We start from the raw sequence: 24,281 nt of genomic DNA on the forward strand, positions 1-24,281 counted from the left end.
AAGATGGCGGCAACGGAGTGGCCGTCACGTGACGCAAGCGCCGTTTCCCGGATGTTGGTCTGTTGTCGGCGGCGGTTGTCGGGAGAGCGGTTGATGGTCGTCTGGGACGGGAGTATCGCGGGACATGGATTGGAAGCAGGCGCTGAAGAGCCGCTTGGCCGCCAGCAGCGACCGTGAGTGCGCGCGCAGGGATTTATAGTGGTGAGGTGGGCGCAGGAGAAGGAGGAGGAGGACAAGGAGAACTGTCAGCGCCTTCCTTCTTCCCTCACGGACACGAAATGGCCAACTGACCGTTGGAGGCCGGTTGCTGGCCTTTTGCGCTTCAGCCACCGGGCCGCCGTCTCTTCCGCGCAGCCCTTTCAGGGAAATCTTTTAGGAGTTTCCAGTCTCCACCCTGAAAGGATTCCGTGCCTCTCGTTAGCGGTGCCCCAGAGTGAACAGAAATAGCTACGCTCTCTGCCTTTGGCGGTTTTCTGACTCTCTTATTTCACCTTATTACTCTCCTTATAATTCATTTTTTCCCTGCCTTACCTCTATTGTAACCCTCATTCAAGGAGGTCAGGCCACCTTCCATGGGTTTCTCTCATTCTACACAACAAGCCTCTTGAGGTGTGAAGTTCAGATAGGTAGTGACTTTCCCCGTTTCACCGGAAGAGCTTCACAAGTGATTTGAAATCGTGTCTCTTGTCCCAATCCAGCACAATGCCAATTACACCACATTAGACCCCATCTGTATTAACTAACTTTACCTGCGAATGGAAGACAGCATCTTGCTTCATAGTCATTCTAGACCAGGGGTTTTTTTGGGCTGCAATTCCCATCATCCCTGACCACTGCTCCTGCTAGCTAAGGATGATGGGAGTTGTAGTCCAAAAACAGCTGGCTACATGGGCGTAGCCAAGAATTAGTTAACTGACCAGTTGTGTCAATTTTGCCACACACCCCACAAAAGTCCTGCCCCTCAACAAATCCCCCCCCAACAAAAATCCTGGCTATGCGCTTGGATGGATACCCAAATTTAGGAAACACTGTTGTAGACCAAACAGTTTTTTGTTTTGATTATTATGCTACACTGTCATTGGGTTTGCGTTTACAATCCATAATTCAAGTTAAAATTACTGTTCAATCCACAGGCATGTGTGGAGGAAACAAGCCTACTCTTATCATGATTACTTTTAATGCATAGAATAAATTTTCACAGTTACTATTAGGCCATAATAATTTTCTGTTGCAGTTCATATTGTTTTTGCTTTAACATTTTCTTGTTTTGGACCCAGTATTACATATTGGGAATTAAGATTGTGGCAGGAAGTCATTGATGGGGGCTTGACTCAATCTTCAAATCCAACATGGTTCTAGAGTGGCTCTTAAATAGCTGCTACTGTATTATGTGACATTGATAAATAACTGCAGTTACCTATGACACCCATACTGTCATCACTTTCCCCCCAATGATGAGGAATTATAATGGTGATATTATAGGCCAGAAGCGGCAAGCCTTCAGGCCACATCTGACATACAAAGCTTTCTGTGGTCCACCAGCCCTCTACCAAAATCAGGCAACAAAACTGGGTGCCTTTTCTCTTTCTCCTGTCTACTGCTTTCCTTTCAAAGGCACCTCTTCTCGTTCTGATGTAGTGCCATTGCTAAAATGTCTTAACACTGAGGAAACAAGATGGGGAGGAATCCCCAGCCTTGCTCCTCTCTTGATTGGCTGAAGGGTGGGGTGTATGTCTGAATGTGTTTGTCTGCCTCTCTGAGGATGTGGTCTGTATGTGCAGTGAGTGTGTGTGTGTGTGTATACACACCTTGTCTGAGACAGTATGCTGGGAATCACAAGTGGGAGAGTACTATTGCCTCTTGTTCTGCTTGTAGGCTTCCTATAGACTTCTGATTGGCCACTGAGAAAAGGATGAGATAGGTCTTTTGACAGATCCAGCATGACTATTCTTGCGTTCTTAGTGAGTGTGCATTTTGCAATGGCCATCACTTTCACATAGCTCTCAGAAGGTCGGTCAACCCTTTGGGCAGCCCTCTGGCTGAAAAGGGTTAGGTACCCCGTTACAAGCATTTGTATTGTCTTTACCAAAAGTACCAATACAGTAGTTGCTTACCCTGTTACATTGTCTTGGGCCCTATGTCTAGACTAGCCCACTAGGCTGTGTGGGATATACTTTTTGGATCAGAATGGAAAGCCTTTCAGAGGATTGTTTGGGTGAAGCAGATTAATAACTTTTTTTGAGAACTTTAGAATTCCACGTCCCCAGGGAAAGTACTTTCCTAGTCCATCTCAATCTGGTAGATCCAGTGAATGGCACCCATAGCTGATATTTCCTTCCATGTAATGGCTTTGATTACATGACCATTAGGGATTGTCACAATTGAGTGCTTTCCTATTCTATATTTTCTTATTTATTTTAGATAATTTATTGTATCATATATTGTAATTTTTATAAAACTGATCTACAGCAAAATGCATTTTTGCTGTTTCCTAAAATAGATGGTAGAATCATAAAATTTAGAGTTGACCGAATGGGTCATGTAGTCCAATTCCCTGCAATGCATGGTAGACAAGGCTAGGATTTTACTTTTATTTCTGAAAAGTTTTGCCCTGCCTTTGAGGCCCCCAAGGCAGATCCCCAATTAAAACACAAATAAAATAAAAAGGAGGGGATAAAAACAGACACAACAGGTCTATTGCATCATTCACACAGTGACAGGGGAAGAGCATTGAGTCAATTAAGAAACTACAGTGCCACGTCAGGAGATTAAAGAACTCCAAACACATTAAAAGCATACCCACCCAAAAGTCAAAAGAGAAAGGACCAACCAAACCTCCTTCAGGAGGGAATTTCATAATCTGCTGCAGCTGCAAAGCCCTACTCTTGTGTCCCCTCCAACTGCACCTCCAAAGGTGGCAGAATACAGAACCAAGCAACCTCAAAAGTTGATCACCATTTGCAAGTAGGTTTGTAGAAGGAGCATCATAGTCAGGGTTTGAAATTAGCAAGGCCATTTGAAATGGGTGCCATTTTTTGCGCCTGGCTGACACTCAAGGTTTACTGAAATGTATGTGCTTTGAAGCCTCAAAGTATATGTTAAGGACAGACAATATGTTAAGGAGTTTAACAACAAAGAGTAGAGTATTTTGAAAACTGAAGTACAATACCAGTATTTTTATTGTAAACACCAAATTAAACATGTATTAACAATTTCTTCTCCTTTTTGTATTAGTTTTTTCTTTTTTTTTCTTGACCTTGCTCGGGAGTGGGAAAATAATTTCACTTCTGGGCAGAGTCAAGAACTGCAGGTGTTATCTTGAGTAAGACATAACAAAGGCTTTAGCCTGGGAAACTTCTCAGCATAGACATGGAAAAAGCGAAACATGAGTTGGGAACTACAACTAGGAAGGCCTCCAGTGAGAAAAGGCGTGCAAGTGTACAGGAAGAGACAGCATTAGAAAATACTAGGAAGCCAGATTATACTGATATTCTCACAAAGCAATTTATTGATTTTAGGAAAGAGATGGCCCAGTCAATGAAGGCTTTAGCACAACAAGTGCACACGGATTTGGAAAAATCTACCAATTTATTACCTGAACAGTTTGGGTTACTAGGTGAGAAGGTTAACAACTTAGAAATTGAGGTGGACAAGTTAGAAAAAAATAGTGAGGAACTGGACCATCTGAAAGAGGAACAGAAAGCTGTCACGAGAACTGTAGGGGGTCTTCAAGAAAAACAGAATGTCTTGGAGGACCAGCTTTTGCTTTTGCAGCTACGAGAGAGGGGGGAAACTTTGAGATTGAGAGGATTACCTATCTCGGAGGAAAAACAAAATTTAGAACCCCCCCCCCCCCCGTGGTGACTAGACATTCTGTTTTGGCACCCACAACCCAGGTCCCAGAAGCCATTTGGCTCCTAGCTTTTCTATCCCAGTTTCTAACACTGATTCGTTGTGCTATCTCAGCTCCCTTTTAAGAGGCTAGAAAAGGCATCAGTATTCCTCCCTATGGGGCTGTAAGGATTGCATTTCTCAATGTGAAATGGCTAAGAGAGGTTGCTACTAAAATGCATAAAATATTATGCAAGATTGATACTGGAATTCTAAAATAGACGAGGGACTGAACTACATGTGGACACAATTTATAGAAAACCCCATTTATAAATTGGTGTGAGAGGAGGAAAATAGCTCTGAGAGATTCTTAACTTCCCCTTCCACAGGTTAAACCACTCACCATGACATGTCTTTTTTTCTACCTGTAGAGTTGCAAACACAGAAAATCTCAAAGCATCCATCAGACTTCTGTTACAAGTAAATAGAAATAATAAGTTGTTCTGCCCTTAAACCTGCAACCCTTCTCAATCTGTTAGTACAGCTGTTGTGATGTAGTAGAACATTCTAACAGCTCTGGGAAAGAGCTCAACAATAGCTTTTTAATAATTACTAAAGCTTACATAGACAAAGTGAAAAGTCACTCTGGGAGGCAAAGCTTTCATGGGAACTGCTGTATGCTCTTAGCAGGAAGGGATTTTGCAGCCAACGTTGCTTTGGAGACTGAGAGAATATTGGGCAGAGAAGCCAGAGTGTTTGTTTGTGTGTGTGTGTGTGTTTCAAACAGGTATGTGAGATTTGACAAATCATTTGGCTGCAAGTCTCTGGCATAATTATACAAAAGCAGAAATAAATATTTTGTATATGGAAGTACATTTTGCTATGAAATGTAATGCATCCCATATTACATTAACTAGCTAAAAGGAGTGATCAAGAGCTGAAGGATGAAGAGATGGAGCTGTTTACAAAATACTACCTAGAATGGAAAGGAGGGAGGAAAAATGCCAGTGCATCCTATATGAGCATACCACGATTTTATTATAGGGTAAGTATGATTTTCAGTGCTCATTTGCTCTCCAGTTTAAAAGGGGGAAAGTGTTACCTTTGTTTTGTGGAATCAATTTACTAGTTTCATATTACCAAAGGGAATTAAGCACACACATTAATTGGTTCCTTTCACTACAAAGTCCATTGACATCTAGATAACCAAGGAGAGGAATCCTACTCTATTTTGTTTTGCACAACAGTGTTGTTTAAAACAGATTTCCATAACTAAGATCTTCTGTGGTTGACTCATAGATTCTACTCCAAATAATTCTTACACACACACACACACACACACACACACACACAATTCTTCCATCTGAGTAATCTCAGAGCAGTTTGCAAAATTAAAAAAAAAATCATTAGGGTAAAATAATATTAAAACATGAAACCACTGTAAAATTCTATCTGCTGTAGCCAGCAATGTGTCCTATTCAAAGGTGGAAATTAGTAACCATCAAATGCCTAGGTAAGCTTTTAGGTCTCAAGCAGGTATCAAAAGCTCATCAGAGTCAGTGCCTGCCTTATTTCAAAGGGGATCAAGTTCCATAGAGCGGGCGCCACTACAGAAACGGAACCCCCTCTGGTTGCTGCATATCATGGCTTAACTAACAGCAGTACCACCAGTAGAGCTCCCACCCCACCCCCAGTGGTATTGGCAAACAAGCAGGTATACATGGCAGCTGGTGTTCTTTTAGCTATCCAGACCCATTCTGATTAATACTGCGTTCTTAGTAGGCAGAGATAATGCATTACAGTTTTTGTCTATGTATACTGTGTCTGGGTTGGGGGTGGGGTGGGATACGAATCCTCTACTACTTGTCCAAGTGAATTTGCTGATGAGTGCAGCTGCTTCTTACAGGTTTGTGGTATAAAGAGGGCCTGTTAAAAGTTTCACCAGTAAGCTTTAACCATTTTGCATTATGTGTTCAACAGGGTGGATTGATTAAAATACATGATTTAAAGTGGCCTTTTAAATCAGTGTGATTTAAATAAGCAATAAAAGGCCACTTTAAATCATTAATTTAAATCAAGTTTCCCACCAATACTACTTTAGATATTTCCAGAATAAATGTGCAATTATGACCACTAAATCATGTTAATGATCAAAAAATAGAATATTATTTACACTGCTGTGTCATTCTTATAATCAGACCTTTTGTCACTGTATATGTTTTGCATGCTATTTTTTTCTTACCGTAAGAGGGAACATAGAATCATAGAATTGTAGGAAGGGATCTCAAGGAATCTAGTCCAACCCCCTGCAGTGCGGGAATCTCAACTAAAGCATCCATGACTCATGACCATCCAACATCTGCATAAAAATGTCCAATGATAATAATAATAATAATAATAATAATAATAATAATAATAATAATAATAATAATAATAATAATATTTATACCCCGCCCTTCCCAGCCAGAAAACCGGGCTCAGGGCGGCTAACATCAATTAAAATCACAGCAAGATGGAGAGTCCACCACAGGTTTCCAATTTTCCCTTAGAAGGTCTTTCTTACAAACAATACTCACAAGAGTTTGTGAAGTTAACAGAGCAATTCTATACATATCAGCTGAGAAGGAAGTCCGATTGAGTTTCTCTGGTGCTCACTCTTAGGGAAATATTGTAGGTGTAGGATTGTATCCTGGCACTGTTGATGAGGGAGGCTTCAGCATCAGATCTCCACCCCCAGTGCTGAGGCTCCCCCTGTGACATCAGATCCATGCTATGGTCCCAGAAACTTCCTCCCAGAGTCCATAAGCTTGCAGCTTAACTATAGAGCTAGGATTATATAAGAGAAACTTAGTATTTACAGTTTATCATCATTATTATCATCTTTATCTTTATACCCCAGCTTTTTCCTTGATGGGACTCAAGGTAGCCTCCAGATAAAATTAAGAACCATTAAAAACAGGAGGGGAAATCATTAGAAGCAATTAAACATTGATATAATAAACATTGATATCATTTAACATATATAAAATATATTAAAACCATGCCGATAATTACAATAAAAACAGCATGGCACCAGCCCTTTCATTAAAAGCAGTCAGTTCCCAAAAGCCTATTGGAACAAGCAAGTCTTCACCTGTCGGCGGAAGGACAACGGGGAGGGAGCACAAGTGTATTTCAAAGATTGCAATGTTCCTTTGTTGTGCAAATTTCTGCACCTCTTTTTCTTCAATTGAATGCTATTGAACATCTGTTCAGACAGATTGGTACGCTGGAAGCATCTGCCCTGTGTGGCAGGACTTGTCTCATGTTACATTTTTGGACAGTTTGTTCTGTGGTTTCTTGTCTCATGCTTCTTGGTACATCAAGTGTGGGGGGGGGGAGTCTACCTTGTTGTAGGGGGAAACCCTGTTCTTGTATTTGAGGAAGACTGAGAGATTTGTTACCCCAGATTCTTGGGTTTTATAAAACCCTGTCCAAAACATTCATGTGCTAAGCATTCTCTTGGGGATTTTGCCCTCTGCTCATTGCATCTAACATGGCAAGTACTTGGGAGATTCCTCTTCTACTCTGCTGTCCCTTCTTTTGGAAGTGACTTTACAGCACAGAGCTGTTTGAGACCTGCAGGCACAGACACACAGTGCAGATCTCTGCCCTGACACTGGACTCAGTCTGCAGAGACCACTTTGCCTTTTTTCTCCAGGAACCATTCCCAACTGTTATGGAGGGAGAACTGCAAGGCAAATCCAAATCATCTGGCCGGGCCCCTCGTGGCCCCACCTGGACAGATGAGGAGACCAGAGTCCTATTGGGTCACTGGAATACCTTGCTGGTCCAGCGCCGGGTTCAGAACATGCCCACCAACAGTGATTTGTATGCTGTCCTAGCCAAGAAGATGGCTGAGGAGGGATTCCTACGCACACGAATCCAATGCAACAACCGGATCCGAGATCTTCGTAAAGCATATCGCAAGGCAAAGGATGCTATGGGCAAGGCAGGGGCCACGCCAGTTCGCTGTCGCTTCTTCAGGGAGCTGGATGAGATCTGTGGAGGAGAAACAGAAACTGCCCCCTCTTCAGTGAGTCAGGCTATGAGACTCCAACCCTCCACTACCACAGTTCAACCAGGGCCTTCCTGGCAACCTATACCAGAAATTTCCTGGAAGGTGGAAGAGGAGTCTGAGATGGAAGCAACCTTTGAAGGACTCAGTGATGCCACGCAGCCCCTCCAGGAGGTGCTGAAGATTAAGGTGGAATCTGAACTTGAAGAAGTTGCTTCCTTTCAGCTGCCCCTGCAGCCTGTTTCTTCATCTTCCTCCAGCACAGTGGCAACTGCATCTGCCTTCGAGGAAGAACTACCATCTGCTTTCCAAGAACCGGACACTCTAATGCCTGCCAGGTCAGCTTCTGCTCAGACTCCACAGCTATTGCCAACCAGTTGCAATTCAGAACAGAGGTTAAAAGCAGGAGTCCAGGACAAAGTACTCATAGGTGAGTCTTTTTAATCATTTGTCCAAATTTCTCTCTGAAGGAATACCCACTGCTGTAATTAAGCTTCTATTTCTCTTTGCTTTAGGCTTTTAATCTAACAATGCATGGAAAGAGAGGAGGGTTCATCATGTTACTATATTTGGTGATGGCTAGAGTTGTCTTTGAAATCCCTCCCCACCCCTTCCACATAGTTAATTTCACTTCCATAGTAAAGTGTCCTCAAATTGGTCATGTCCTTAACCTAATTTCTACTGACAGTCCCACAGTTTTGCTGGATGAAGCTTCTGCTTCTCTTTCTAAAGGAATCCTTTATCATGGATTGAAGAAGGCAGTTACAAAATTCACCTGCACTCTGGACTTTTCTTTCAACTGTCACTGAAACTATTTTGGCTTGCAAACATGAATTCGTAGTGGGATATTCTATTGCCCTCAATCAACCTATTGTTGTTGTTACCAGAGAAGGGATCCCAATTACAAAGATTGGCTAGACATATTACCAATGACATTACCACTAAAAGCATTCATTTTTCTGACATCTTATTTGCTAACAATAAATATAAATTATCTTGCTAACATACCCAGTTGGAGGTAGTGACATGATAGCAGTAAGTTCCTTCTCCTTGAACTCCTTCCCTCCTAATTTCTGTTTTGTTTACAATAACTGTGTTCATGTACTCTTACTCCTCCTTATTAATGCTTCTTCATTTCTTGGAGGTACATTAATCTTTTGTGTGTGTGTTTGTTTTCTTTCCCCCAAAAAACAGGGAGAGCAACAGGTGACCCAGAGGCAGCACTCAGGCCACAAGTGCCAGCCATTGACAGGGTGGCACAGATGAGGGCTAGAAGACGGCGGGAGGAAACCATAGACCGCCTGCTGGAGGAGATAAGAGCTGGAAGGGAGGCCATGGACACAACATTCCGACTGTTCCTTGAACAGCAGCGCTCATTTCAGAACAGACTCATCCGGGAGATGCGACTGGCAAGGCGAGAACAGCGTCAGGCTGCCGAAGTTGAGCTCCGGGCTCACCAGGAAGAGTGGCAACAGCAGAGGACTCAACGGATCCTGGACACAAACAGAACTGATGCTGAGATAGTTCGATTCCGCCAAGAGCTCAATCTCCTTAGACACAATTTTATAGATTTCTTTTCAGCAGCAAGATCTTTCCCCACAGAAACCTCTCCTGTGCCTGCCCAGGGGGAGAGTCCTGGCCCTTCTCGGTCACACTGGGAAGGTTGCACACCCAGAGCAACTGAAGTACAAGCATCTCTTCCAGGCCCATGGGTGCTCGGGGTGCCTTCAAGGGGGAGGAGAGGGAGACCAAGAAGACGTGGTGGTGCTACCATGAAGCAGGTCCACAGAGAGTAATTACCATGTGACTGAGCTAGTGCTTTTGATGGGCTGCTCATGGAATTGGTGCTATTCAACACTCTGCCTACCTCTTTTATTTCTGCACTGACTGTCAACCTCTGGTTTCTTCAACTTTTAAAAATGTACTTGAATACACTCAGTGTTACGGCTTGCATTGCTTTTTGTCTTTATGTAGCAATGGTCATTTTTATTGTATGCTTTCCAGTGATTGTGTAATTTTCTTCTTTTCCCTCAGTTTCTGCAATAAATTCTTTATCCACAGTAAATTTTGTCATATACCGGTACTTTAATGTCAGGTGACAGTGCACATAAATCTGATAGATGGGCCTTACAAATGTAAGTAGAGGCTGGAATCTGGTTTGCAGTTAGGCTCAGATGATTGATGGGAAGGGGTGAATGTCCACATTCAGTTACATGCAAGACATTCTACAATTCATTTAAATTTGCCCCATTATTTGAACTGTGCAATAGCAAATACATAACATTCTTGATCAAAAATCTTCATAAATATGATCAGCTTTTTGTTACTACATAAAAGCTGGTAAAATTGACTAAAATCTTAAATCCAAAGATCCCTGCAGTTAGATTACTGCAATGCATTATACATGGGGCTGCCTCTGAAGACTGTTTGGAAACCTCAGCTAGTACAGAATTCAGTGGCCAGGTTGCTCACCGGGGCCGGTTAGGGCTGAGCATATAAAACCAATTCTGACCTGACTGCCAATTAGTTTCCAGGTCCAATGTAAAATGCTGGTTTTGACCTATAAAGCCTTAAATGGCTCAGGACTGCAATACCTCAAGGACTGCCGCTCCTCATATGAACCAACCCAGATGCTGCAATCTTAATCTTAGGCCCTTCTTTGTGGGACCCCTGCATGAGAAGTCTCGAGGATGACTTCCTGTTTGTGGAATGCGGTTCCCAGGGAAGCTCACCTGGTGCCATTTGTATGGCACCAGGCAAAAACTTTCCTCTATAGCCAGGCCTTTGGTCTTTAATTATCCTTGGCCTTTTAAAAGTGGCTCTGCTGGTGTGTTTGCACTGCTGACTTCACCACTGCCTCTCCCCCTCTCAGCCTCTGTATGCTGCAGCGACTCAGCCAGAGGGAGGTCTGGTAAACGTCAAAGCCCCACCATTCCATCTTCTACTGTATAATGGGTACACAAGGTGGAATAAAAATTGAGAGTTCTTAACATAAAGTGACTTCCATACTGTATTTTAAAAGGTGCAGGGGCGACAGGCTTCTGAACAGTGGTTGCCCTGCTCTTGTCAAATCAGATTGACTAACGGGGGCTCCTTAGAATAACCTTCCCTGATCTGATGACCTCCCAGTGTAGTTGGACTACAACTTCTATCAGCCCCAGCCAGCATGGACCAGTGATCTGACTCCAAATAAGGCTGTTTCTTACAATCTTATGTAGCAGAACTGTGCCTTCTCTTACTGAGGTTTCTTCAGCGGATGGTGGAATGGGAAGGAGACACACACCTGACTTTCTGGCAAGAGAAGAACCTCCTTTCATTGTTGCCTCTTAGCTACTGCCTGCTACAAGCTGCATTGGTTATGGAGTGGAGATGGGCTAGTTCAGGAAATCAGATTTACCCTGTCCATTTTTATACACCTACTTGTCAAAAGAAGAGAAAACAAACCTACAGATAAAGTGACTTCATGCAATAATTCCTGTAGCACAAATGTAATCAGTTTTGAGCTATACATTGTAGTTTTGAGTTTTCAAAAGGTGATGAAAAGGACTGGTTCCATTTTGCAGGCTTGCTTCATTTTGTTGTGGTGGGACCTTGCATATTGTTGTCAGGCTTTAATACTCAAAAGATGTTTAACTTGTAGAAGCATGTGTTTATATACAAGCTATATTAGGCACATATTAGACTTGTGAGTTTGAATTCACTATTGCTATGCCAACATGCAGACAATTTAAAAATAGTTGGGACAGGTGACATACACATCAATCTACTGTTTTTCTTTGCCACTTTTGCATATTGAAGAAAAGTCGACTAATTTCTGTTGTGGCCATGAACCATGTTTGCATGCAATTTTTACTGTAATTGCCCAGCCTGGGTTCTGGTCAGTAGAGCCATACCACACTACAAATAACATGCATTTCTTTCTTTCTTTCTTTAGCTGCCAGCAGAAGATGAAATTTTATTACAGAAACTGAGAGAAGAATCCAGAGCAGTCTTTTTGCAGAGAAAAAGCAGAGAACTACTAGATAACGAAGAACTGCAAGTAAGAGAAAAAAAATGAAAATGTGTTTCTTAATCTCAGGTAAACAATTCTTGATCATTTTATCTTGCAATAGTTCCCTAACTTTTTGCCTCCACCCCCCTTTTTAAGAATTTGTGGTTTCTGCTGGACAAACATCAGACATCACCTATGATGGGAGATGAAGCAATGATCAACTATGAAAGCTTCCTGAAAGTTGGTGAGAAAGCTGGATCTAAGTGCAAGTAAGGGATCTATATTTTCAGGACTTACACCATTCTGCCCTTAGCTTAGAGTTCTGGATTGTCTTGGTCAACATTCAAATTGCAGGTTGTTATGACTTAATTTTTATTTCTCCCTATGTGTGCTTCTTTAAATTCGTAGGCAGCTCTTTAGAAGAGCTGTTAGAACACACGGGAACTTAGGAAGCTGCCTTATACCAAGCTTATTGGTCCATCTAGCTATGTATTGTCTACACTGACTGGCAGCTGCTCTCTAGGATTTCAGAGAGGGTTCTCTCCTCATGGCCTACAGACCAATTCAGCTATGGGGAGCAGTGATAAGAGCCAGGGGTGGCAGTGGCTGATGACTAGTGAGCCTGATAGTAGAAATCTATGGACTGGACTAGTGCAACAGTACTGCTGATACTGGTGGTGGTGGGCAAATAGTAACTCAGGAATGAGTTAAACCTTTCTACATCCCTGATTGCTCATATTCTACCTCATGGTAAAATTCACGTAGTTCTGCAAGGATATATTGTTGGTTGTCAGAAGGAAGTTCTGATGAAAATATTTGAACAGCTGCAAAGTGGTTGGAGGGGAAGTACCAATATAGGTAGCAAAATAAGTGGGTTTTTTGGCTGTGACCTTGTACACATTAGGGCAGCAGAGTGCTTTTATGTGTTTGACAGAAACATCCTGATAGTGAGTATAGGACAGCAGTCCTTGGCATATTCATGGCTTCTTACCAGAACTGAGGTGAAAGCTCAAGCCGGTCAAATAACAAGCAGATGACATGAGAGAGGTGTCGAAGAGGATACATTTTGCCAAGACTTTATGCTTGCAGAGCTTATTATAATATTTCTTCAGGATATAGCACCTTCTGAGGGGCTCTAACAATGTGAGCGTTCAATCCATAACCTGAAACCCAGTTTGACGGTGGTTTTCAATACTTCCCAGTGCAGCAGTGGTAATTGCAAACCCAGCCACATGGAAAGCCATACCTGTGGAATAGCTTCATGCTTGGTTCAGTAGATTTTTCACCACACTTTTGTTGTTTTTACCCATAGTTGTTTGCATGGTGAACATTTCTGGAACTGTGTTGGAAGTTGCTTTCCATAAGGATCTGCCTTCTGTTTCTAGGTGTGAATCAGGCCTAACTTTTTGCAAGGGGGGGGGGAGGAGGGATGCTGCTGAGCTTGGTTGCTCCAAGTTCATGTACTGTAATTCATGTACTCGAACTTACGTCAGATTAGCATTCAAACTAGGATGTGGCTCTGAGACATTTCTTAGGCTTTTGGTTAATTATTACTATTTGGATCAGGAATGAAAAGCAGTAATGAATTGCACCAACTAGAGTTTTTTTTCCAGAACTGTTGTTCAGTGTAGGTGGAATCTGTGAGCTTCTTAAGTGGGTTGGTTTCCTATTTGTGTCCCATGTTTCCATGATACACCCTTCCTTGCTCAGTCAAGGTACTCTCCCTTCCAAAGACCCACTCACACATACATCAGAGTCCCACAACATAATTATCAGGAAAATGTGTAAATTATGAAACTGACTGAACCTATGGAAGACTTACAGTGGCTCTGCAGAACTTCAAAATTGTTGCTTTTTATATTTCACAGGCAGTTCTTCACAGCTAAAGTCTTTGCTAAGTTACTTCACAACGATCCCTATGGAAGGATATCTATCATGCAGTTTTTCAATTATGTGATGAGGAAAGGTGGGTCTTTTTCTGTTTTGAATGTATTGTCATATTTTGTTTCACTTTGCCCTTGGCTTTCTTTGCCTCAAAACAGATTCTGTCATGTATCTGTATCTGTTTTACAGTGTGGCTATACCAAACGAGAATAGGTCTCAGCTTATACGACGTGGCTGGACAAGGTTACCTCAGGGAATCGGTAGGTGATGCATGTTCAACATGTCACCTGGCATAAACTGAAGTGCTTTTTCGTGCCTTGAATTGTGGGAATGTGTTTGGTAACCAGGTGTTTACATACAGTTATGTATGCAAACTAGAATGTTTCAGGTAAGCAATATTCTCCTTTAGTTGTTTCTTAGAGAGAGTGCAGTAGTCTGTTTCTACTTAACGCAGTTGGCATATTAAGTACCTGGTGTTCAATGAGTCTATATGATGTTCAGTTCCAAAGAATCACAGTTCAAGGGTTATCTTAACTGCTCTGTACTAGATAGGAGAATATTATTTGACAAAGCTTTGGTAACTAACCTGCATCTTGTATTGTGTTATGTTTGTGGCAGTGAAGCCTCTCAGCATGCACAAGCATCAGGAAGGAAGGGTATGTGGCATGAGAGTGGGATTCTTCTGGAGTGTTCACTACTGCTCGCTTGCTGCATCCTTACACCGCCTGTAGGAAGCAGCTGGAGACAAATGGTCCATTCCAGACCACTGTAAAGTACAGGATAAGTGTGAACAGCTGCAGCTCAAGTCATGGTGACACCTATACCTAGGGCTGCCATACGTTCAGAATTTCCCAGACATATGGGATTCGTCAGATGGGAATAGCGTCTGGGCAGAATTTCCGAAGATAGGTAAAAAAGTCCAGGGAAACCCGGGCGTATGGCAACCTGTATCGGAAGTGTTGCTTTTTTGGTGAATTTCTTGAAAAGTAGCTGAAAAACTTCATTTAAAAAAGATTTTGGGGGAAAAGGCGCTCTACAACAGGGGTCGGCAAGGTTTACCTCGCCTGTGCCGGTTCACTCCCGCGGAGATGCGATTTCCAGCGCTGCAGTTTAGCGCAGCACGTGGGGACTCACTGAGTGGGCGGCTCGGTTTGGGGGCGGCTCGTGGGCTGTTTAAACGACCCCCATGGGCCGCTTGTGGCCCATGGTACGCAGGTTGCCAACCCTTGCTCTACAACTGGGGGGGGGGGGGAAGCCTTTGTGTTCAGATTTTCACTTTTTGAAATGTGGCAACCCTACCTATACTGTATTCAGATATGTTCTTGTTTCATTGCCCAGGATTTAGAAAATTATATTCTGGAACTCATCCCCACATTACCACAGTTGGATGGTTTAGAGAAATCCTTTTACTCATTCTATGTCTGCACCGCAGTCAGGAAATTCTTCTTCTTTTTAGATCCTCTCCGAACAGGTAAGTTCAATTTGCTCCCCCCCCCCCCCGTCTTGATAATTAGATTTTAGTTCTACCTTCATTCTACCATCATTGGCCAGGTTTGGATGTCTATCTCCTCCCATTTACTGGACCTGTTGGGCTCTAAGGGAACTGCAGACCAGGAGCAGTGAAAGCAGAGCAGGGACCAGGCGTGCTGGGGCAGCCCTATAAAGCCCGCCTGCCCTGGGGGCAAGACAAGGTTCTGCTTGTATCTGCAGTTGCTTGTAGCTGCATCCATCTTCCCCCCACCGGCTGGGCTTACTGAAGTTAGGTAGACATTCAGTATTTTTCACTATGTACACCCAGAGGGGAGCAGAATAAGACTCCCTCCCCCTATATTGCAGTAAAACTGGGGCAAGTCTTGACCTAAAAGGCAGCATATGAATAACGTTTTATCAAGGCAAATGGAAATTGACAAAAAATACAAGCGAATACAATACATGAACAGAGTACTTTTTCTTTCTTGTTAAAAGTATATATTCATCTGAAATAATACTAACTTGGTCAATTAGTAAAATTATTAAATGTAATTATTTCCGTGTTGCCTGTTCCAGACTATATGAAGTGCTAATGACCAACGTTTTATTTAAAATTGATTAAAAATGACATTTGTTTTTCTCTCATAATTTTGGTTGACTTAAAGGTTTCCAAACATTAAAACCATTTCCTTTCATTCAAATAAAAAATAAAAAATAAAAAAAAATCCTTTCAGTAGCACCTTAGAGACCAACTAAGTTTGTTCTTGGTTTGTCCTTTCATTCAATCACCTTTGTCATGCTAAGTGGAAACTTTCTTGATGAAGCTCCTGAATATCCCAGTCATTAAGAAATAAGTGATTTTGAGGGGGTAAATTTGTTTTTTTTTTCCAGGGAAGATAAAAATACAAGATATTTTAGCCTGCAGTTTCCTTGATGACCTATTAGAGGTAGAGATTTATATTTATATTTACATTTCCTATTGTGTTTCCTCATTATACTTGCTGAATGCTTACTCAATATTTTCTTATTCAGTTACGGGATGAAGAACTTTCTAAAGAAAGTCAAGAAACCAATTGGTTTTCTGCTCCTTCTGCATTGAGGGTTTATGGTATGTACAAGAATTTGCATCCTCACAAACCAGCATTTCCCGCAAACATTTTTTATATTCCTTTTTTCTTTTCTTTTGTTCTGGCTATAATTTTACTTGGTACAAATAAACACCCTTTTGTCATAAAAGCAAATAAAAGCCCTTTTGGAATTGCAGCTAGGTGTCATGACACTGTAGTTTGTATATGCACTTCTTCCATGAGAGCATGTCATAAGGGCAGGGATCTAGGAGGCAAGATGGCAATCACCATGGCCGCGCAGAGCTCCTGAGGACTGCCAGCACCAACTGCACAGCCTGACTGGTCCCCGTGCTGCCAACACCACCTCGATCGGGGGGGGGGGGGAACTAGGGGTGCCCAACACGACAACCACAGAGGCCACACGAAGCCTCCCCCCCATGGCCTCAACGCCGCCAGGACCGGGAGCACCCCATTGGTGGCCCAGTGGAACTCTGAGGCCCAGAGGCCTCCGAAGCCAAACAGAAAACAAAAAGCAAAAAGAAGCCCCCCCTCCCCCCGCTGGACACTAGCTTGCCGCTGCCACCACCAAAAGAAAGAGGTAGGAGGGTACCGGGAAAGCCAGGGAGGCGTCGAAGAATCATGCAGCCTAGCCAAGGTCTGACCCTGAGCCTACCACACTGGCGGCGGGCACGAAAGAGCAGGCTGGGGCCCAGGGGGGAACCGTGTGCCAAAGACCACCCCAGGAAAAAGCAAACGCATCACAGGCCCGAAGAAGAAGAAGAAGATTTCTATTAATTTATATATATTTTTAGTTGTGTGTGTGTGTGTGGTTTTTTTTTTTAGAACTGTATTGGCGTCCATGCAGGAGGTCTGAACCATTGAAGGCCACTCCCTGGGAATCCCAAGGAGTCCCTAGTGCAGGATGACATCGGTTTTATGGATTATTAGTTTGCCAGCGGTGATCTTAGTAGTTTTAATTAGCTATTTAGTATGATTAAGTATTTAGCATATATTTATTTCTGTCTCATGTAAACCAGGGGTGGGAAACATAAAGGCTGTGGACCATAACTAGTGCTTCAGGGATGTATTATTCTATGCTGCCACCGTGTGGTAAGTTGCTCATAAGCAGCACATTTGAGATTCTGGAAGAAAGCAAGATTCATACCGTATTGTTCTATAAGTAAATGCAAGCTACCTAAAATCTTGTTCAAATCATCATTACAACTTTTTCATTCAGCCCTTACTTATACAGCTCTCAATCCACAGTGTTTGCTCTTAGCACACCTCAGATTTCAAAACAAGAATTCCTCTAGTTTATAAAGACAGCATTAATCTAGTTGTGGCATGGTGGGTTATGCTGCCCTCTTGTGCTCCTAGGCAGGAGATGCAGTCTTTGTCCATTAACTGGCAATCCACATCTCTAGTCATTTGACTACACAACAACAGATTGACACAACTACAGTTGCCACATAATACACCCGTTCTGCATTTGTAAGAACTTGATCGTTTAGTGTGGCAGCGCCTACACTGTGGAACTCCTTGCCTATTGAAATCAAGCAGGCACCTTCACAGTACTCATACAAGAGAGAGGCGCCAGCAGGCTTAGGGGCTTAGGGGAAAACCAAAGGTTTGCAGAAGTACAGAAAACCTAAAAGAGGGTCTTAAAACAGCTATTCAGAACTGCACATGTTTATGGCCATATAATGTTCAGTGTTGAGGGGACAGGGGAATGGCGTATCCTGGAAAAGGGCATGGCTGCCTGCCTGAAACCCTGAATAGGAGCACTCCATTCTGCAACATTTTGTTGCGGTCCCACTTGTAAATATTAAGTACTGTCACTACAAGACAACATGGCTTTATACAACCCCACTACCAACCATCTTCATTAGACAAAAACCCTGCCAATCTGTGCAGTTGAAATCAAGAGGTTCTCTTACTACAAACCTAAAAAGTTATAGTATGTTTGTTCACAAATCCTTTGTTATGAAGTGGCACAAGAAATTGTTACTGCATTTCCCTCACCCCCTTCTTTCCCCCCCCCCTCCCTGCAGGACAGTACTTAAATCTTGACAAAGACCACAATGGGATGCTTAGCAAGGAGGAACTATCTCGATATGGAACAGGAACTCTGACCAACGTATTTTTGGACCGGGTCTTCCAAGAGTGTCTGACCTATGATGGAGAAATGGTATTTTTCTCGTAGATGCATAATAGAAGAAATATCTTGCATTTCTTGTAAAGGCAAGGTTGTGGTGTTTTGGGTTTTGTTTTGTTTCTTTAAAAAGTTGGAACTTCTCCACTTTTTGAAGCCTATAACATTATATGCATGCTAACAAAATAGAATGAAGGCAAAATTCTCATGTGAATGGCAGCTAAAAACCCACACACTGCAAATTCATAACTTAGCAGCGAGCTGAATAAGAAATCTCATTGTGATAGGGAGGACAGTGGGCTCTTATTTACCTCCTATTGCCAAAAGCAAGAACAGCAAGTAACTTATAATTTGAAACTAACAAACAGCCTTGGAAGCACAAACATATAGCCACTAATACAGAATTCACATTTATAAAACCTTGCCCTCCTTGTCAATCAGCAAAGTGGCCATTGTCTACCACCCTAAGTTAAAAATACAGTTAGGTTATTGTTTAGAAAGCTGCTGCCGTGTTTTGAATAAAAGTGGTCCTTTTGGGGGGGAGAGCATTCTTACAAGTACATGCAGAACTGGAATCGGGTAGCTGAATTGGTGGTAAAAATAGAACAATGGGAAAACATAGCTTTTGTTTCTGTACACTATTTACAACAGGAGACCTGTGTTGTCGATAAGATATGCTGCAGCATGTTTCTTCTAGTAAAATGTATAGAATTTAGGTCACTAGGCCGTATGATGCATTTCAGCCAATGATTGACCAGCAAATTATTAACTGGCTAAATATTATTTAATTGCCTAACACATGAATTCAGCTTTAGTTGAACTAGAACAATGGTTGGCCATTAGAAGACTGTGATAGGCTGTTGTTCAAATGTTCATGGTTCATTTTGTTCAGACTAAGGGACAACCTCACGAGTAGTGCTGATAGAAATCTATGGGTATGTTGCCTATCCAATAAAAAAGCATGTATTTTCTGCACACTCTTTTTTTTCTCAGCAGCCATTTTCTGAGTCATGCTGTCTTTCAATGAAAACTAACTGCTCCCCTACAAGGAAATAGCCACCAATTATGTTCTGCTTGCAAAATCAATTTAGAAAGTGGACTATAATAAACATGATTGCATCTGCTTTTAGGACTATAAGACGTACCTGGACTTTGTACTTGCATTAGAAAACAGAAAGGAACCTGCAGCTCTGCAGTATATTTTCAAGCTGCTTGATATAGAGAACAAAGGATACCTGAATGTCTTTTCCCTTAATTATTTCTTTAGGGTAAGTCCCTTTTTGTAGAGGTAGGTCATTTTTTTGTACATGTGTTGTTACAGCCTTTGTGCCTCTACCTAGAGATCAGCAGGCAATTGCTTTAAACTACCAGTGTTTGAGGTGAGGTTTTTGTCAACTTTAAAGAAATATATAAATGTTTAAAACTTCACATTAAGAAAGGGAAATAATTCAGAATGGCTTTTCAGAGCACATCTTACATAAAGAAAATACACCACTGTGATTTTAATTAAATACCAGGTTTTGCCTTTTCCGTACAACTCTTCTTTTTAAGGTAATAGTCTTTGATGACCTCTAATGGCTAACTTCTATGGGATGTTAATATATTCTGTCTACCAGTAATAATGGATAAGCTGTGGTTCCTATATAATCAGAGGGCAGCTTTCATACAACAGCCTGCATGTTTTAGCAGGCTCTTTCTAAACTTACATTTTCTCATTGACTGGAACTCACTCAGATGATCCTGTTATAAAAACACACCTTTATGAACTAACCGTGACTATACTATTTCCAGCAAATAAGTACTTCATAGAGGATCACTGAATCAGCACTCACAGATCTGCTGATGCTAATATTAAGGCTTAGGATGTTACACCATTAGAGATACAATTTTAGCTCCCACATGATCTAGTAGAAATGTTTGTTAAATTTAAATCCCCTTCTCCTTTTTACAGGCGCTAAAATGGCTTTCAGGTTTAATCCTTTTTGTGTGTGTAGGACATGTCCTTTTGTGAATTTTGAAGATAAAATAGTGACTCCACTGTCATCCCACACAAGTATATATTTCATTCAGATTAAAGCAATCAGAGCAATTCAGTCTTGTTTGTAAAAGCTAACCCCCTTAATATTGATCACCTCCAATTCTGTGCCTACTCAACCAAAGTATTTTGCTGCTAATGACTCAGGAGTAGGATAATTCAACTAAAGGTTTAGAGAAAGAAAATCTGGAACACTTTCAAAGCTTTTACAATAAATGCTCTGCAGGTTTAAAATACATCCAGAGCTGTGTTCTTTTAGCAGCATGAAACAGATTAATTCTTCTATAACAAACATCAATTGGCCCTTCATCTTTCAATTATTTCTTCTTCCAGTATACACTTTATAGTTAGTCTCAAAGTTTGAGGCTAAAAGCCTATTTTAACAATGAGGCCTGCTGCTTGCTTCAGTTCTAATACTTTTCTTCAAAGTGGGCTAGAAGTTGGGAATTGTTGCACATAGATTGAACAGATGGTCAGCGCTTTCTGCTTTGATAGATCTGCAGAGAAAAGGACAGATTTCAGTCCCTGCCTACAGTTCACACATGGGGAATGAACACAGGCAGCATACCTCTCCAAACAGATGATGAAGGACAAGATTCTTAGCTCAGTGGAATGAGTTCCCAGCATCTGCCATCAAAGGATATTTGGTAGCAGGAGCTGAGCAAGACCTCTACCTGAGACCCTGGAATACTTCTAGCATTCTGGGGAGACAGTGCTAAATTCATAGCTGTCAAGTTCTCCCTTATTTTAAGGGAAATTCCATTATGCCAAATAGGCTTCCTCATGAGAAAAGGTAAAACTTGACAGCTATGCTAAATTATGTGCATGAATTAGCACATAGCAGCGTTATTTATTCATGTAACATCTACTCTGTTGGCTTTGAAAACATGCTGTCTTGTTTTCTGAACACGTTACACCTCTTTGTGCTGTTGCCATAGGCTATTCAAGAACAGATGAAAATTCATGGGCAAGAACCAGTTTCTTTTCAAGATGTCAAGGTTAGATTTCTGATCAAAATTTATTTGTATGCAGTAGTATGAGAAAGACCTGACTTTCAGAAATGAGAGAGTATGTTTATATGTACTAGGGGCAGTATCGTGGTAGAATGTTGATTCCAGTTAATGTCTTAATAGTATTGAATTTGGTACAATATATTTTTGAATGTTTTTGGAAAAAACAGTAATATTCTATATATCTAGCCTATAGGCAAACAGAACCTTCAGGGAGATAATTCTGTGGTATAAAGTACCGTACCAGGCCTAGAATGCCTCTTGCCTAAAAAATGTTAACAGGCAAATATTTCACATATTATCCATGTAATGTTAATTGGGAGTTTTTAGAGGATACTTTCATTTTGCTACTTTGATTTCTGAATCCACCTTGAAACTTGAATGGGAGAACTGATAGATGCTTGGACACATGCCTCATTCTCATCACCTAATGAATGGGGCTATAAATAGCAGCACAAGTGGAGGAAACGATAGCTGGTGGCCCCAAAACTCATAGCAGCCACGAAGGAGTAAAACCTCTACATGTAGCTGATTAACCAGAACTCTTTTGTCATGCCACCATAGATCCTTTTGCTATTTACAGGCAAATAGCTTGCCACCTTGGACAGTTTAAAGCAGCATGCACTTGGTGGCTGTGTGGTGTGTGTTACATTGTGTCAGTTGGAAATCATGAATTGATTTGTGAGGCAAGCTTTTTACTGCAAGTAGGTAAAGTCTTACCATGGTGTCAACAAAAATTACCTGTCCCATGCGAGACCCACTGTTGAAAAAGATCAACACTTGGGAGACAGCTGTCACATGGAGCAATTAAATGTAGCTATACATCTGCCCTTAGGTTAGTGCAGGGGTCGGCAAACTAAGGCCCACGGGCCAGATGTGGCCCACTGGGCTCGTTAATCCGGCCCGCGAACCTTGCGGACCCTGCCGCCCACTCAGTCAGCCCCTGCGCTAAACCAGTGCAGCGTGGAGGCCTCGCCGCGTGGGGACTGACTACCACAACGCTGCCGTGGCTTCGGATTGGCAGCAGGAAGCTCCTGCGAGTCCAAAGCCGCGAACGCCTCTGGGCAACGTCCTTCCTTCCAGCTGAGGCGGCTGCGTATGGTCAAGAGCTGAGGGGGAGGGAAGCAGTGGTGGCGGGGAGGCTGCCTCCACTGCCCAGGCCAGCAGCATGGGGTCTGCACCCGGCGGACCCCTGGCCGAGGCAGAGGACAATGACGATGCTGCCGAAGACAAGGCGGTAGCGGCAGCATGAATGGCGGTGGCAGGTCCTTTTGGGAGAGGGGGTCATTTTGGGAGGGCGAGTGCTTTCGGGAGAGGGGTGTCCGGCCCCTCACAATGTCTGAGGGACAGTGGACAGGGACAGGGGTTTGCTTACCCCTGGGTTAGTGTATACAGATTCTAAATTTAATCTAGGTCACTGCTATCCCCTCCAAAATGCATTTACAGGAGCTTATGACCATTGCTCCTTATGCTGGCTGCCAAGACAAAACAGGTCTCATTCTTAACCACTCAGTAATTTACTCAAACAGTGTGGGAGCAGCACTGTAATAAATAACTTTACTAGAGGAATTAACTGTGACTGTATTTTGAAAGCAAGTGTAAACACATCCTTCGTATATTGTTCAGTTTATACTCCTTTTCAGCCAGGATGTGCTTTACTACTAGAATTGAACACCAAAGCATGAGGCGAAAGTGAAATTGTTACTTAATTTTTTTTGATTTAAAAAAAAGTAAGTCCTGGTACTGGTGTGCAAACATTTTTATCCTATTTGACTTCCATTAAAGAAACTGTTAATTTTTGGTTGCTTTTTCTAGGATGAAATATTTGACATGGTGAAGCCTAAGGATCCTTACAAAATCTCTCTTCAGGACTTAATCAACAGTAGTCAAGGCGACACTGTCACTAGCATTTTAATTGATCTTAATGGCTTCTGGACCTATGAGAACAGAGAGGTTCTTGTAGCAAGTGACAATGACAACACAACAGATCTTGATGATACATGATTTAACAGGAATAGACTGTATCCATGGAGATCTGCCCAACTGATACAGTGACCCTTTAAAGCTGAATAATGTATTCATTACCCAAATAAATGAAGCTTCCATGTAGCTCCAGATGGACAAGTTTTGTATAAGGCTTGTGAGATGGATCTTTTCTGAAGCAAAAAATGAAAAGAGTATTGCTGTTTGTTGAAAATGTAATTAAACATTTACAGACTTTTCTGGTAAATTAAGTTTATTGAAATTATTCCTAAACCTACAAGCCACCTTCCAGTTTAGACAAATTACACCTGTTGGTATAATTTGGTCTTGAATACTCTTTTTGGTTTTGTACCGGGTGCATTGGCATTGCAAAAACAAATCATGTGCAAGAAAGAAACAAATCTCTGGGTCATTTATATCTAAGATATCAGATATATAGAACTGTAGTTACAAATGTGCAGCTCAATTCTTGAAAAAATACTATGGAAGTAAATACCTGTCAAATGGATAATAGTGAAACCTCCCTCTAAAACAGCATCACAAACCTTGATCTACTATAACAAGCCGTTGGTGTAAATGCTCATATGGTGTTAATTGTTCTAAGTGTTGCAAGTGCACAAAAATACAGGGCTTCAGAAGTCATGGGTGTGTCTCAAAACATGTCACTATCCTGTCAAAACATACCTCTGATGTTTTAATTGCATGCAGCCCTCCAAGGCCTTATCCAGGAGTAACTTCTGTGGAACGTACTTATAAGTAGACACATGATTACAGGCTTAGTAGGGTGAATGTATAGGCTTA

The 24,281-nt window shown here is 41.9% G+C and overlaps 1 protein-coding gene across 2 annotated transcripts; it reads left to right on the forward strand.

Moving 5' to 3' along the window:
- The first annotated feature begins 20 nt into the window (after positions 1 to 20).
- Positions 21 to 23,717, forward strand: PPP2R3C (protein phosphatase 2 regulatory subunit B''gamma). Of its 2 annotated transcripts, XM_033143576.1 has the most exons (13): positions 42 to 173; positions 4,749 to 4,876; positions 11,823 to 11,927; positions 12,036 to 12,148; positions 13,748 to 13,845; positions 13,953 to 14,023; positions 15,102 to 15,234; positions 16,125 to 16,180; positions 16,266 to 16,341; positions 18,352 to 18,488; positions 19,583 to 19,720; positions 21,426 to 21,485; positions 23,313 to 23,717. In XM_033143576.1, exons 1-13 carry the CDS (start codon positions 125 to 127, stop codon positions 23,499 to 23,501), a joined length of 1,353 nt encoding a protein of 450 aa, XP_032999467.1. In that variant the 5' UTR covers positions 42 to 124; the 3' UTR covers positions 23,502 to 23,717. The 2 variants fall into 2 exon arrangements, with proteins under 2 accessions (XP_032999458.1, XP_032999467.1); XM_033143567.1 differs by lacking the exons at positions 11,823 to 11,927; positions 12,036 to 12,148; positions 13,748 to 13,845; ... (6 more) ...; positions 21,426 to 21,485; positions 23,313 to 23,717 and adding exons at positions 7,532 to 8,318; positions 9,083 to 9,955 and having other exon boundaries at positions 21 to 173.
- Positions 23,718 to 24,281: the final 564 nt, after the last annotated feature.

The sequence above is a fragment of the Lacerta agilis genome, chromosome 1, assembly GCF_009819535.1.
Source record: "Lacerta agilis isolate rLacAgi1 chromosome 1, rLacAgi1.pri, whole genome shotgun sequence".
NCBI classification, from domain to species: Eukaryota; Metazoa; Chordata; class Lepidosauria; order Squamata; family Lacertidae; genus Lacerta; species Lacerta agilis.

What these genes read in the sequence shown, in the direction of transcription:
- PPP2R3C (XM_033143567.1), top strand. Translation starts at nt 125, where the DNA reads ATGGATTGGAAGCAGGCGCTGAAGAGCCGCTTGGCCGCCAGCAGCGAC. An exon ending in CTTGGCCGCCAGCAGCGACC is followed by an intron (nt 174 to 4,748) that starts GTGAGTGCGCGC and finishes TACATTAACTAG; the next exon opens with CTAAAAGGAGTGATCAAGAG. An exon ending in TACCACGATTTTATTATAGG is followed by an intron (nt 4,877 to 7,531) that starts GTAAGTATGATT and finishes TTTTTTCTCCAG; the next exon opens with GAACCATTCCCAACTGTTAT.